General features: G+C 34.5%; 1 protein-coding gene across 1 annotated transcript; it reads left to right on the top strand.

Moving 5' to 3' along the window:
• The first annotated feature begins 7,793 nt into the window (after positions 1–7,793).
• On the top strand, positions 7,794–8,150 carry LOC100814310 (dirigent protein 19-like). The gene has a single exon (XM_041013663.1). The coding sequence runs from the start codon at positions 7,794–7,796 to the stop codon at positions 8,148–8,150; it is 357 nt and encodes a 118-aa protein (XP_040869597.1).
• The last annotated feature ends 9,404 nt before the right edge of the window (positions 8,151–17,554 follow it).

Genomic DNA, 17,554 nt, shown 5'->3' with positions numbered 1-17,554 from the left:
TGTTTAAGCAAATGAAAATTAAGAATTCTAGAGAAATGATTTATTAATTTAGTACAATAACTTGTGTTCAATATATTAATTTTCCCCCTTTACAAAATTTCATGAGCTCATCATAATTATATATCACAAGTGAATTGTGGACTAATGAATTGGAAAACACCGATTGTCTCTCATTTAAGAAAAAAAAAACACAAATGAAAGTACAATATATGTTGAATTAGACAACTTTTGTAACCAACCCGCATACACCAGGAATCGGTTCAATCTGCTCATGACTCTCTCCCTCCGGCTCTCACCCAAGTAAATGATATTCCCACCATCGGTATGTTAAAAAGTTCCATGCTCTCGATGAAAGCATTAAACTCCTCCATGTCACTTCTCCCCTGATTTCACTCCCCACTTTCCCTTATCCTCTCTTCCCTAAACAGCAGCAATTTTATATATATAGCAATGAACAGTGAAACATGAGGCACGCCTGGTCAACGAAGTTCGCTTAACCAATTCCTTATTCCTTATAGAATGGTTAATTTTTCAGAGCTATAGTAATATAACAACAGAGATAAAATATAAAATAAATTAAAATAATTTTTAGGGAGTAAGAAATAAGAATTTTTTTTATTAGAGACCAAACGTAAAGTTTGATAACTTTTCAATAATAAAAACATATTTAAGTTTAAAAATGATAATAGTAATAATTTGGTTTTTCTAGTTAAAAGGTAAACTAATAAGTGTCAATTAATCGTTGATAAAAAAAAATTAATTGTTAATTTTAAATGCACATATATAAACCGTGATGTGCTAGAATATTAACCTTTTAATATCTGATCAAGAATGTGTTTCTTTCACTTTCTTTAGTGTGACAGTCAATTGATCCATTTATGGTCACTTCAAAGGGCAACGGGGTCTTAGACAAGGGGATCATCTTTCCCTTTATCTGTTTGTGTTTTGTTTGTAGTACTTTTCCAGAGATATGAACAGCCTTAAAGATGATGCCAATTTTAAATTTCATCCCAACTGTGCAGGTATTCAGCTATCTCATTTGGCTTTTGCAGATGATATTATGCTTCTAGAGGAGATATTCCTTCCGTGTCAACTATGTTTGTCAAGCTTCAGCACTTCTGTAGGGTTTCAGGGCTTTCCATCAGCTCTGATAAATTTTCCATATACTCAGCTGATATTAGGCCTCATGAGCTTTCTCATATTCAGCAGCTTACTGGATTTAGCTTAGGTGACTTCCCTTTTAGATACTTGGGTGTTCCCCTTTTATCATCTAGATTAAATGTATGTCACTATGCTCCCTTGCTTTCCAACATTACTGGCCTGATTCAGGGATGGAACATGAAGTCTTTATCTTATGCAGGTAAGCTAGAGTTGATCTGAGCAGTTATTCAAGGAATTGTAAATTTCTGGATGGGAATTTTTCCTTTGCCTCAATCTGTTCTGGACCGGATCAACGATTCATGCCGTAATTTTCTGTGGGGCAAAGCGGATATTGGCAAAAACAAGCCATTGGTTGTTTGATCAGTAGTTTGTTCTCCGAAAAAAGAAGGGGGTTTAGGTCTTTTTAATCTCAAGGACTAGAACCTTATGCTTTTTTCTCGTATCCTGTGGGACTTTCATTGTAAGAAAGATTCTCTATGGGTTCGGTGGGTTCACCATTACTATTTCAGAGGGAGCGATATGTGGAATTACAATACATCTTCATCAGATTAAGTTTTGATAAAGAAAATCATTCAAATAATAGACTTTATTATCTCCAAAGAGCTAAGTACGGAAGAGGCCAAAAAGAGGATTCAATCTTGGAGCACCAATGAACAATTGCTTGTTGGCAAAGTCTATGAATACATTAGAGGTGCCAAGCCTACTCTTAGTTGGTGTTCTATTATATGGATCCCAATAATTCCTCCTAAGATGTCTTTCATTCTATGACTTGCTTAAAGGAACCGGCTGCTTACTCTTGACAAAGCTGCTTTTCTGAACAAGGGTTTCCTCTGCCCTTTATGTTCAAATGAGGCTGAGTCAAATGCTTATATGTTCTTTTCTTGCAGGAAATCTCTCCAAATTTGGGCTCACATTCGTGATTTGCCTCCTTTTCGCAAGCGTTTCACTTCTTTGCAGCGCATTACTGACTCTTTAATTAGGGGTAGATCCACATCAGGTGTTCAAGGAAAATTTCGTTGTCTGACTATAGCAATTACAATCTATTGCATCTGGCTGTCTAAGAACAAGCTGAATTTTAAAGATTATCAATTTTCTGTAGTAGAGGTTATTAGCAAGATTAAGTTTCTTTTGTATAGACAAGTGCACCTGTTGCATTTGTTTTAGCATCTTGATATAGGTTTTCTTGTATTAGGGAGACTTCTGATTTTCTCTAGCTGCGGGGTATACCCCGTTTATTGTTGTATCATTTTGAGTTTAATATAATTTACATTTAAAAAAAAAAGAATATTAAGATTGATTTCTTACCTTTTAAATTGAGTTGTTCACTTTAAAGGAGTTAAATTAAAGAAGAAGAAAAAAACATGTACAACCCTTATATCATGTAAAAATTCACCAGTTTTAAAAGTTACTATTTATGTCTTGTAAAGTTCACTTAATTGAATTAAGAGTAAAGACGGAAGGGAAAGAATTTCTACAAAGTGATTTTTTTGATAAAATTTTCTCTAATAAATGTTAAATATAACGATTTCTCTAAAACAAAGTTTACCTATAGATACAACTACAAGTATATATATGGTTTTAAGTAGGGGTGAGCATCGGGTAGATTCGAATAATAACCGATTAGATCCGAAATCGATAGATGAAAAATGCACCGACCGTATAGCTTTTGGCTTTAATCGGGTTCGGGCTAAGACAATCAAGCCTAGACAATGCCTTGCTATGTTAAGACTTAAAAGAGTGTTGTATCTTGTTGCATTAATGTAATTTCTAACTTCAATTGTTTGTTTTTTTTTTTTTAATGGAAGACATAGAGTGATGGAAAATTGAAAGAGGAAACTGAACATGTAGAGTGACCGTGGAAGCTTAAGATTTTTGAGTGCTTTTATGAAATTGAAATGGTATTAAAAAATTGAAATGTTGAAAGTTACAACAACTTCCAATATCACTTGAGTACTCTTGTGTCTCATACCTTTTATCTTCCCAATAAAAAATAATTTACTTTATGAAGGTGAAGATCTTCAGTTAATTTTGTTTCTATATAAAATAATAATAAACAAATGAGAAACACAAAGTCACAAGTGGAATAGATCTGCAATAAACTAATGTTATTCGGTTGCTTATGGGTATCGGCGAAAAACAAAAATCGAACTTGCACCTGCCTGTTAAAATCATATGTACTCGATTTTTTTAGTTTTTTCTACCCGACACCCAATCGTGTATATATATATATATATATATATATATATATATATATATATATATATATATATATATATATATATATATATATATATATATATATATATATATATATATATATACATTTATATAGACTCAACATTTCAAAAGAAAATTAACTTAAACTATAATTAAATTTTTAACAAAACTAAACTAACATTTGTCAATAAATATAATAATTAAAGAAATATCATACCATAAAAAAGAAAGAGAACCGTTCTCCTATGTAGAAAATGATGTCTCCAATCAGTAGGTAAAGTGCTTGGTCAAGACCTAGCTAGGCTAGCTGCATGGCTGTATGCCTCATTGCATGACATACAAGTGTTTTTGATATGACACCCTTTATCCCACACATATATATTAACAATAAAAGGAATAAGAAATTAGAATTAATTATTTTTTAAAAAATATATTTAAATAAAAATATTTCAGTAAAAGGTTCATATTCATTTTTTAACATTATAATATAACTTGTCCAATAAATAATAAAATCATTTCGGCTCAAAAGAAGGTCGTTAAAGATTTCATGTAATTAATATAGAAACATATATTCCAATGTCATATCCTATCAAAGCAGTATGTCCAAACGTCGTTCAGCACAAGGTTCTTTAAAATAATTCACATACTCATTTGTTTCCTCAAATATAAAGTTCGAGATTATTACAGGATCCAAACACAAACAACACACATGGAATTGAGTTATCACATTCCTAACTAATAGAGAGAAACAAGACAACATGTAGATACACATATAATATAAACGAAATACAACTTACTTAAATATAGCTCACGTCATTCTACCACTTTGTCGCATAACATCACATCATAGCATAACACGTCTAATTTATTTTCACATCATTCACGTACTCAAGGATCAAAACACAATATCACTAAATCAATCAATATCGATCAATACACATGCGTTATGCAACAGATACACTAAGACTCAATATTATATGCAATGTGATACCATGTTAGTCAAAAACCTTGTCATGTGCCTAGGAGTACATGATAAGACAAACCACACACTAATACGTCAGGTCACTCTCACTAGGTAAAATCATAGAGAGACCAGTTAGGATCACGCTGTTTTGCGAGAATGCTCCAACCATGTGGGATCAGCACATGGTTAAAGGAGCACTCAAACCGAAAGTATTTACCCCCAAGGCAGACTCCGAAGAGTCTGTTAGGGTCTCTCCCTCCTGATTCAAGTCCAAACCAGAAAATATTTTAGCACAGAGACTTTATCTATGAACTGTATCAAAACACATGATTCCTCAATTATTATCAAAATAATTTTATCTTGTCAAGCTTGTGATTAAACTCATCGGGTCCCCACAGTGGTTCTCATCACAATACTCGTCGCTTTTAAATGGTCTTATAGTCATGTGATTATACGATTCATAGCTCACAACTGAGTGCACACAATATCTCAATGCACACATATATTACAAGTCAATACATACTTAATTTATCACATACATTCGGTCTCAATCACAATGGTATAATTCCAATTTAATATGTTATCACATCTCATGAATCATATACACTTTACCTATGAACTATGCAATACACACAACTACTCAATTATTTTCAAAATCATTTAAACTTGTCGGGTTCCCACAGTGAATCTCATCACAATACTCATCGCACAAAAACTCGTCGCCCTTAAATAGTCTTACAATTATGTGATTGCACAGTTTATAACTCACAATTCAATACATACATCTCAATACACATGAATTTCACCATTCATCACAAGTTCAAGTTGTCACTTACTCACAATTTCATAATCTTAATATAATAATTTATACAAAATGCTTCTCACAACATGAGGAATAAAATCCCTCAAACAATTCCACAGAATCATATCAAAATCAATGAATCAAAATCATAGGTCAAAAACATGAAAGCATCAAGAGAACTCAAGTTTATCAACCAATTCACATCAGAACATTAATTGGTCCGTCAAATACAAAAATATTGCATTTATAATCGTAAAAGAAAATTATAATTCAATAAACATCCAAAAGTAAACCCTAATTTAATCATCTAAGGATCCCTACAGATGTTCATTCTAACCCCAATTGTGTTAAACTCATCCCTTACCTCTAAGTGGACTCACGCGTGTATTCTGGCAATGATAGTGGCATTTTTAGCAGTTTCCTAAGATTTCTAAAAAAATTTCTCAAGTTGCTCTCCTATGCATTCCTAGCGTTAAAGAGAAGGAGAAGAGATTGAAGACTTCATTTCACTATCTGCGTGTGATATGTATTTCTTCCTCCCTAAACACTAATTTGAAAATCCCAACGGTGAAGATATGTGGAAATGAATTCCAAACCAGGTGTCCAAAGTTCATGAAGATCCAACGGTTAACGAGTTCGAGATCATAATTTTATTATAACATATTTAGGTATATGCGAAAAAAAAACTACGATGCGAAGAACATTTCTCTCACCTCAGACATTATTTCACAAATTTCAATTGTGAGATTGTTTATTTTACTTAAACAGGTTTGAGTGCATGTGAGAGAATAAGAGGGTTTTTGGAGAGAAAGAAGGGAAAACGAAATTTGAGAGGAAGAGAAAGTGTAGAGATGTATCATCAGTTTGAAAATTGACCTAATATGCCTCTATTTATAGCTAGGGTACTCTTAGCCTATTATTTACTTTATTTATTTATTTGTTTTATAAAAAAGAACTTTATTGTATTTCCTATCAAATGAATAAATAAAATATCTTCCTTTTTTTTTCTTTCAAACCATTATTTTAAATAATAAATATATTTCTACTTATTTATTTAATTATAAAAATCTCATCATTTTTCTAAAACTCTATTTATTTTTAAATAAAAATCCTTTTAATTTATTTTACGAAAAAATGAGATGTTATATTCAGGATCAAGGGAACACTCACCTAATGAAAGGAAAAATAAAACAGGTAAGATTTTTAATATAAAAAACGCAGAATAATGAAAGTATATATATATATATATATATATATATATATATATATATATATATATATATATATATATATATAACACCATATGTATTTCAAATTTATTCAAACCAAGTTTAGCAAGTTCAACTTCATCTCTCCCATGCAAGACACAACAACAACTCCGCAACATAATAGGCATTCTTCCAATTTCAACTTTGCACTGTGAAGAAAAACAAAGCCAAAGTTAATAATACAGATCTTTGTCAAATTCAGATTAATTACAGTAGTGTTCAAATGCCTTTCTCTTGATCTCTATGACTTTCTAGTGTGTACTCAACATCAGCACATATTGGAGCTGCATACCTTTTTATTAGACAAATAAAAAGGAATCATAGTTTGTAAGAAGTTCCCACAACAACAAAAAATGATTCGATAACAATCCTAACATATCAAAGTGACAACACCGAATTAAGGAAGAAAAAAAGCACATAAATGTCACTTGATTCTATCGATCAACCCTAAATGGAAATGAATAATAAAATGGAAACAAAGGAAAGCAAATCATAAGAGGCATAATCGGCAAAGGCAATGCCTCTGGTGAGAGCATATTTGAGGAAGTTCTAGCGGCTAGGAGAGGTGGCAGAAGGAGGAGGGAAGCAGAAGCAGCATTGATGCATAGGAATGGAAAAGAGGACACACACGCTCAGGATTTAAAAGGGAATTGGTGATAATTTTATAATTAGAGAAAATTAAAACTATGACAGTTTTAAAATCATAATAGTTTTAATTTTATCTAAATACAAAATTATCATTGTGTTATATTTTAATATGGTTTTTCATATCTGTCTTAAAATGTGTGTCATAAAAAATAATTTTTTTTAATAATATCACTATATTACGTGTTGTTTGGTGAGTTGTGTTTAAGGAACTTTTAATTAATGACAACCTATATTAATAAAGAAAATATCTTATTTTGATATTCACATTTTTTATAGTTTTATCTTCCATTAATTTATTATCTTTTTAACAATTGTTCCACTACTTTTTAGTTAATTAATTTTTTATTATTTTTTTAACGTCTAAATATTTTCTTCTTATATTTTATAATAATAATAATAATAATAATAATAATAATAATAATAATAATAATATTGTTGTTGTTACTAGTTAAGTACGTATCTTTACTCGTACCGAGAAACTAGTAACTACGTGCCAAACCCGCACGTACTCCCTTGCTTCCCAACTTAATTTCCTCAATTTTCCCTCTGTAAATTCCTCCATTCATTCTCTCTATTCTCCACATTCAACTTATGTACCTATTAATTCTTCCATTCATCCTCCACATTCCAAATTCTGTATATAATAATAACAATAATCACTAAACCATGGTTACCAAATTCCTCACATTCAGCATCCTTTCCATAATTACCCTCACCTCTGTCACAGCCGAAGATGGCACAGGTATTCAAATCATTCCCTCACTCCCAAAATACAACACGACCACTTCGTTTGGTTAATTTGGTGAGAATCTTAGACAACCCTTTAACCTTGGGACCCGAGTTGAGCTCCAAGCAAGTGGGGAGGGCCAAAGGGCTCTACGCGTCGGTGTTGCGGACGGAGCTTAGTCTTTTGATGGTCATGAACTTCGCCCTAACCGAAGGGAAGTACAATGGCAGCGCCATCACCATCATGGGGAGGAATAGGCCTCTCATGACCAAGGTTAGGGAGATGCCTGTGATTGGTGGTAGTGGGATTTTCTGGGTTGCTAGGGGATATGCCCTGGTAAAGGCTCATTCTTATGATCCTTAGACCATGCAAGCTATGGTTGAGTACAACGTTTATGTTCTTCATTATTGATATGCTTAAGGTTGTAAATTGGGAGGGACAATATATATGGTTGGGTTTATGGTATGTGGTTACTAATTAATTACTATGTAATTCAATTAAACAAAAGTGTTATATTGATAATATGTGTAATAAAGGTTGGCATTTAATGTTAATGCTGATTATTGGGTTTTACTTTGATAACATGTATTTTAAAGGTTGACATTTAAAGTCAACGTGGATTAGTAAATAAAATTCTAATTCTCATTAAATAACAAGCCTTTAGTATTTATTTGTTAAAAAGAAAAACACTTTAGTATAATTAGATTAGATGTATGTTACATGGCTATGGACTTCAATCTATAACATGGTTATATGAGATACTTTATTGGCTTCATTGTTAAACTCTCGGGGTTCTTAGTTTCCTCTTCCGGAATGCATATATAGATGCCCTCACTTGTGGTGTTGCTCAGCTTTGTGTGCTTTTTTCTATAAAATTGAAAATGTGCTTTGTAGAACAAATTAATCAATTAGAGAATAATATAATCGATCATTATGCTCTATTTTCAAACAAGTATGTGCGCTGCCTAAATAATTGATATCTATTGAAGACAATCAATTATCTCGAGCTTGAGAAAATTTGAGATGTGCAGATGATCAATTAAATCGACATATAATCAATTATTATGTTTCCACTTGTGCTCAACATACTCTATGAACAAAATAATTGGTTATTCTAAGGACATGATCAGTTATCTCTGTTTCAAAGCTATAAATAACAAACTTTGAGATCATTTTACACTTCATAAATATCAGAATATTAGAAGCGATAGCCATCGCACACATATTTTATGAACAAGTTAAAAGTTCCACTTCATATAAGAAAATTTTTACTATTAAAATTTATTTGGCTTATTTTATTTTATTTTTTGATTCACGGGAAAGAAGCAAAGAAAAGTCATTGCTTTCGGCAGGAAATTGTGTGTTCAAGGTTTCCAACGAAGATTAATCATTGTTTTCAACAGAGATATAATTCGTACCATGGTTAACAATTTTATTTTTTGAAATCCTAGTTACATATAAATTGAACTAAGACCATGCATAATATACAGGGATTAAGAGTATCAAAAACTATTAGCCAAGAAAAGAAAAGGAAGCAAATGTTAGCATGGAATTGGTGTTGGGGCAGTTTTTTTGTGACAATAAGATTTTGCCACTGTGGGTGCATTTAATAAATGAGCATATCTATGTAAAGAAATGTGTCAAAGAGAGACTACACCATTTTGGAGCATGAGGATGAGGAGTCAGGACAAGGTTAAATGAGTGATTTGTTTCAGTGGATGAATGTTGCTTATAAATGGGATAAGGGAAAAACATCCCCTTAGATCCAATTTCTTAAGCTTGTTGAGGAAGAAAATAGTTGGATATGCACACTATGTCAAACTGATCACAATTACGGATATCATTATTTTCAAAAGAATTTGATCTTAGCCAAAATAAGATGACTATGCGTTTATAAAACAGAAATAAAAATGCAAAGCAGCCTTCTGAGCATGAAAAAATTCGACACATAAAATTCTACTCATATTATTAGTATCTTGAAGTAACTATGAAATATCAATGAATTTGAGTTTTTTTGTATATAATTAATACACTTCCTTTACTAAATTTATTATTTGCTTGGTTGTATGAATTTTATGTAGGATGTATGTGACTGTGAGTATGGAATCCCCATCTCAAGGATTAAGTCAGTTGTCTGAAACTCCTAACTCAGTATTAGAAGGATTTTTGGAGATAACACCAAGAAAGGATTTAACACTTTATGCAGATGTGATATATTTGCATACATATCATGAAGTTATTAGACAAATCTAATATTTTGCTTTCATTGTAACAATTGCTTTGGCACTCCTGCTGTAATAAACGCTTCAAATTAATTCTTTATATGAATTAAATGATATTTTGGTAGAAGAAATTATTAATTCAATTGATGCTTTTACACTAGACTGAGATCACATTTTGCTATATGAGCAAAATCTTGCTCTGATGCTATTAGTTGCCTTTAATTTGTTATTTATTGAAATTTGTTTAGGAGCGAAAGTCTGAAATTACACGGTTTTGGAGCAAAGATTTAACGCTTTGTCAAGTTGCGATGACAACAAGTTTCTGTTAAAGAGGTTGACAGCTAGCTTATTTTTCTTCTTGCTTAATCTTTGCCCATGTGTACAACTTGCATATTTACCTCTTACTGTTATCATAAACATAGGTAATATATATATATATATATATATATATATATATATATATATATATATATATATATATATGATCACCTAATAGCAATCTGTAATAAGCAGATTGGAAGGTAGCAATTGTTGTTGTAAGCAATTGAATTGAATGATTAATTTGACTTTAATTATCAATTGGAAGAAGAATTGAAGACTTTATCAGAATTGGTCCTTATCTATATTACTACTTTTAGCATTGATATTAACAACAATAATAGCAACCTATATGGTGAATATTCTGTCATTTTTGGTTTGCTTGGAAAATAAAGAGAACAACAGCTAGCACTAACACTACCTTTCAACTTTTAAGTTGTTTTCTTTTTTCCGTTTTTCTTTTCGTTATTCAGCAAAGACATGAATTTGAATCCTTCTCTTTAATATTACTTTGTAATAGAAACTTGATTTTGAAATTTCTGGTTCTGTTTTGTTTCTGAGACAAGAGTGACACTGAATGTGTCGGACAGTTCGAAACCATTTATGTACTTAAGTTTACGACGCAACCTTTCACTCATTCTCTCCTTAAAACCGGTTCACTGTCTATTTAAAGGGGTCTCTAACTTATTCATCATGTGTCCACTAACTCTCGATCTAACTTCTTCATACTTTGTTTCTGAAAATGAAAGCCAATAGTTGTCTGCAATACTGAATTGTGTGAAGATGGAAGATCCACTGACCCACTGAGCATTTTGAGGAAGAAATTGTAAGCGCCTCCAGTGTGTAAATAAGTCACAAATAAGACCTCATCATAATTTCACCAAGTCAATTTCACTGATTGATTTCGAAGGTCTTCAAAATTTACTTACAAATATAATCCATTTGGTCAAGTCTTGGTGCCACTAGAGCAAAATCTTCATAAAACCTTGTTTTTGGTCAAATATAATAATTGGATGAATTTCCAAACTATTCCACCTCTGCATTTGATACTCTAGTTTTATGGTATAATAATTTGAGGTTCCTGTTCTTGTATCCGGTTTTCATCCCATCAAACTAAATATACTTAAATTGTCTATAAACAAGGTGAGTGCATGGCGTAATACATCTAGATGTATTTGGAGGCTTAAAAGTTTATCTACATTTGAATTTTTCACGTACGTAACAACATTTTAGTTGATGTAAACTCCATATATACACAACCCAATATGACAATATCAGAGTGAATTTCCTTGATTCTTTCTTGGTAAAACAAAGAAAGCTATCTTGATCTTTCTCACAACTTGCTTTTCAAGTTGGAAGAACCAATGCAGAAATGTAGCGATAAAAAATTTTGTGCTTGACCTTCATATATGCCACTTAACAATCTCCACGGTTGACTTCCAGCTTTTCCCTTATATGCCACCTAATTACTAAATATTGGATATTTTTAAACCAATTTCTTGCATTTCAAAATTAGTAAGTAAAACAGAATGGTAATTTGAAAAGGCAAAAGTAACGGCCACCCAAAAAGAGGACAGCAAGAGTCAAAGTAAAGATTAAAGACAAGGTCAAAACATTGAAAAATTTGAAATCAAGATGGAAACAGCTGGTTAGACAACGATGCAGGTCATTGGAAGAAGTACAATGATCAGGTTAGAGGAATTATTTTTTTCTCTGCATAAATTTCAATGTTCTCAACTAAGTTTAGAAAAATAAAAAAAAACGTTGGGAAGTAAGAAATTAATAGTATTAAAATGTAAGCCTACCACCAAGTATATGGATTAACAGGTGTAGGATTGTTCCAGCTTAGGTAGTAATCTCCAATTCGAATTCTACATATGCAGCTATATCAAATACTTGGAGGGGAGCTCCATAGTAGTCTTACTCGACTCTCAGAGAATTGTCTCCCTTGGTGGATATATAAATGGTGCAATTTGCATCCTTGAAAATTTAAAGGAAAAATTCCAACCTTCCTACTGAGTGGGTATGTATGGGGTCCCTAGCTAGTGGAAGCCAACATTGAACAATGACTTTTCCCACTAGAAATATTGTGAGCTTTTACACACAACCTTCAGTTCTGAAAACATCTACTTTCGAGAATAGGGGTCACTCATAATTCATAAATCATATTTATCATTTACAATGACAATTATACTATTCTCAGCACTTGTGGTGATGCCATTCTATTGGTTGTGCCTCTGTAACCACGTCCATGTTGTTTCTGGCCTTTGTCTCGATGATCAGAGGTCTTTGCTGCTCCAACTCAAGAACAACTTCATGTTTATCTCAGAAAATAGAACCAAGTCATGATTGTTGTGGATGGATAGGAGTGTTCTGTGACAATGGGGGACATTGATAGGAAAGAAAACATTTGATTGAATAATTGATTTAGTCTTTATATCATTCATTTATTCATTCCTTGATTATAGCCTCTAGATTGATTTACTCATTCCTTAATCGTAGGCTCTAGACTTTCTGTAATCTCTATTTATTGTACGTTTGCTATTCTCTAATGTCATCAGAAGAACAATTATACCAATCCTTACATGGTATCAGCCATACTTCGATCCTAAAGCCATCATCATTTTTTTGAATTTCTTCATGGCCCACGATGCATTAGTCTTTAACGGTGCTCTATCCTTCAACACCATGATTTATATGTTGAATATTCGCCTCACCCCATCAAACTTTATACTGTGGCGTCATCAACTGCTTCCCCTCCTTCAAGGACAAGCCTTATACGGTCATATTGATGGCTCCACTCCCGCCCCTCCTGCCATGTTAACCTTTGCCGATGGTTCTCCGTCCTCTACCGTCAATCCTGCATTTACCTCTTGGAAACAACAAGACCAACGACTTGTCAATCTCTTCTTAGCTTCCCTCACGGAAGAAACCTTGGCTCAAGTTCTCCATTGTGAGACTTCTCAACAGATTTGGACTACCCTTGAATCTCTCTTTGGCGGCGATTCTAAACAACGGGAGATCGCAATTCGCGACCAACTTCTGTATCTCAAAAAACACTCATCCTCCGTGCAAGACTTCTCCAAATCCTTTCATGCCCTCTGTGATTAACTCAGTCTCATGGGCAGACCTGTAGATGATCTTGATAAATTGCACTGGTTCCTACGAGGATTGGGTCCAACTTTTACCAGCTTCGGCGCATCTCAACTAGCCATGCGCCCGCTCCCCACTTTCAGAGATTTAGTATCTGCTGCAGAAAGCTTTGAATTTTACATAAATGCGATGGAAGTTGTTCCTTCTCAGGCTGCTTTCTACTCCACCACTCATCGTCCATTACACCCTTCTCACCCACACTCCTCGTCTAGAGATCGTTCCTCATTTGGTTCTCATGCTCCCTCAAGTGGTCGAAAGGGGCGTGGACGTGGTGGCCGTGGACATGGAAATCGTCATCCAATTTATTGTCAAATCTGTCGAGGTGAGGGTCACTATGCTACCTTATGTCCCCAACGGTATAATGGTGCTCCCCCATCTTCTGCTAATATTGTTGAATCCTTTGCCGCGTCTTGCAATATTTCTTCTCCTAACAACTCGAATTGGTACTTGGATACCGATGCTTCCGCTCACTTGACACCAAGTTCTTCAACGTTGGATTCCATGGAACCATATTCTGGTAATCACAAAGTTCTTGTTGTAAATGGTAATGTTCTACCTATCTCTCATATTGGTTCTCGTCACTTGAATACATCTTCTAGATATTTTGGTTGTTCCTGGTTTGCAGAAGAACCTCATTTCTATTAGTAAACTCACTTGTGACTTTCCAGTTGATGCTATTTTCACTAACAACTCTTTTCTACTTCAGAAAAGGGACACAAAGGAAATCTTGGCCCAAGGGATGTGTGAACACAACCTGTACATTCTGGAGCAAGGTCAAGCTACTTTTATGACTATTTTAAATTCCAATAAATTACGAGGATCCTTTGAATTGTGGCATTCTCGTTTAGGGCATGTTAATCATGATACAATATCTCATTTGATAAAAACTGGTCATTTGTCATTAACTTCTGTTTTACCAAATCCATCTCTTTGTGCTTCTTGTGAACAAGCTAAAAGTAAGTGTGTACCCTTTTGTCTCAATGAGAAACGTGCCTCACATATTTTGGACTTGGTTCATTGTGATTTATGGGGACCTGCACCTGTTTGCTCAAATTTTGGATTTCAATATTATGTTATTTTTGTCGATGACTACTCTCGATTTACTTGGTTATATCCCCTACACCTCAAATATGAGTTTTATGATATTTTTGTGCACTTTAAGAGTTTTGTGAAAAATCAATTTAATACTTCAATCAAAGCTTTTCAAAGTGATGGAGGCACTGAATTCACTAATAATAGGATGTAAGAACTTTTACAGCAAAATGGAATTCTTCATACTATGTCATGCCCCCATACCCCTGCTCAAAATGGCAAGGCTGAACGCAAGCATCGCCATATTACTGAGACAAGTCTTGCAATGCTTTTTCATTCCCACATGCCCACTATGTATTGGCTCGATGCTTTCTGCTGTGCTGTTTATATTATAATTCGGTTACCTACTCCCTTGTTAAAAGGTATATCTCCTTTTGAGCTCTTATATGATGTTTCTCCAAATTATTCTCACTTTCACCCATTTGGTTGTCGCATTTATCCCTGTTTGTGAGATTATGCTCCTTGTCAATTATCACCACGAAGTATTCCATGTATCTTTCTTGGATATAGCATCATGCACAAAGGTTTTCGGTGGTTGGACGTCTCAACATCCCGGATCTACATTGCTCGTCATGCCAAATTTGATGAATTTTACTTTCCCTTCTCCAACACAAGACCTATTTCTTCGATCTCACACTTGGGATTCTCTCTCTTTGATGAACCTTCTAAGCTTGTCGCTGTCTCTCCGCCTGCTCCTTCCAAATCGTCTTCGCAATCGTCTATGCCACTTTTGTCTCGCCCTTGTGGCTTATGTCCTTCAGAAGACACTTCCCCTATTGTTTTTGCGCCTCCAGATGAGCCTCAATCTGATGTGGTTCATATTGTTCCAGCAGGTCACCCTATGGTGACTCGTCTAAAGCTGGTATTTACAAACCTCGTCACTTTGCAGATATAACTACTTGTCGGCCATCTTCTCTTTTACATGCATTACTCACCACTTCTGAGCCTAAAGGTTTTGGATCTGCTGCCAAGCATCTTGGCTGGCTTGCTACCATGAATGACGAACTCACGGCCTTACACTCCAACAAGACTTGGGAACTTGTTCCTCGACCACCTAACACTAACATTGTTGGCTCCAAATGGGTATTCCGCACTAAGTATCTTTCTGATGGTTATATTGATCGCTTTAAAGCACGATTGGTTGCACAGGGATTTACTCAGACTCCCGGTCTTGATTATGATCATACATTTAGTCCTGTGGTGAAGGCATCAACTGTTCGTGTTATTCTTACTCTAGCAGTCATGCAACATTGGCCCCTTCATCAACTGGATGTTAACAATGCCTTCTTGAAGGGACTCTTGTCAAATCCAGTCTACATGGAGCAACCTCCTGGATTCATTGATCCTCGCTTCCCTCACCATGTTTGTTGTCTTCGGAAAGCTCTTTATGGCTTCAAACAGGCTCCTATAGCATGGTTTCAGAGGTTCTGCTCCTTCTTACTTCATCTTGGTTTTATTGGCAGCAAGGCAAATCCATCTCTCTTCAGCTATCATCATAACACCGCAACTCTATACCTTCTTGTCTATGTCAATGACATTATTTTGACCGGCAATAATCAATTTGCCATCCAAACCATCCTGGCTAAAATTCGAGCTGAGTTTGCCATCAAGGATTCAGGTCATCTGAGTTATTTTCTTGGTCTTCAGGTACATTATGGTGCTAACGGTATTTTTCTAAGCCAAGCAAAATACGCCCATGACATTCTAGACAGGGCAAATTTGTTGGATGCCAAGCCCATTGCCACGCCTCTTGTGGGAGCATTACAGTACCCACCATCACTCGTCCGGATCTCTCATATGCTGTTAACTCTGTCAGCCAATTCCTGCAGGCTCCCACCACTGTCATTTCCAAGTTGTCAAGCGAATATTGCGCTATGTCAAGGGCACCTTGTGTCCTGGAGTGCTAAAAAGCAGCCTATTGTTGCTCATTCCGGCTGTGAATCTGAATATCAGGCTATGGCAAATGCAGCAGCTGAGCTAATGTGGTTCACTCATTTGATGCGCAATCTGCATGTTTACTCTACTCCCCGTACTCATCTTTAAGATAACAAAAGTACTATATTTCTTTCCGAGAATCCGGTTGCTCACAAGCGTGCAAGGCATATTGATATTGACTACCACTTTGTTCGCGAGTTAGTTCTCTCCAAAAAGCTCATTACTCAGTTCGTTCCTTCCCATTTTCACCAAAAGCCTGCCTCGACCACTTTTTCAGTTTTTTCGTTCCAAGCTTTGCGTTGGCCCAAATCCCACGCTTTGCTTGAAGGGGGATGATAGTAAAGAAAACATTTGATTGAATAATTGATTTAGTCTTTATATCATTCATTTTTTCATTCCTTGATTATAGCCTCTAGATTGATTTACTCATTCCTTAATCGTAGGCTCTAGACTTTCTGTAATCTCTATTTATTGTACGTTTGCTATTCTCTAATGCCATCAGAACAATTATACCAATCCTTACAGACATGTTACTGGCCTTGACCTCGATGGAGAATCAATCTCTGGTGGATTTCACGATTCGAGTGTTCTTTTTAGTCTCCAACATCTTCAGAGACCATGCATAATGTAGAGGGTATTAAGAGTATAAAAAACAATTAATCAAGAAAAGAACAAGAAGCAAATGTTAACAGGGAATTGGTGTTGGGGCAGTTTCTGTGACAATAGGATTTGCCACTGTGGGTGCATTTGGTAAATGATCACATGTGTGTAAAGAAATTTGTCCACGAGAGGCATCATTTTGGGACAACAGAATGAGGAGGGAGGACAAGGTGAAATGAATGATTTGCTTCACTTGATGAATGTTGCTTATAAATGGGATAAGGGAAACACATCCTCTTAGGTCCAATTTTTTTAAGTTTGTTGAGAAACAAAATAGTTGGATGCACACTATGTCAAACTGATCACAATTACGGCGATCATTAGTTTCAAAAGAATTTGATCTTAGCCAAAAATAAGATGGTTATGTGTTTATAAAACACAAATAAA

This window comes from Glycine max, assembly GCF_000004515.6.
Source record: "Glycine max cultivar Williams 82 chromosome 3 unlocalized genomic scaffold, Glycine_max_v4.0 Gm03_scaffold_27, whole genome shotgun sequence".
In the NCBI taxonomy this organism is placed as follows: Eukaryota; Viridiplantae; Streptophyta; class Magnoliopsida; order Fabales; family Fabaceae; genus Glycine; species Glycine max.
This window is presented reverse-complemented; position numbering and strand designations above follow the sequence as displayed.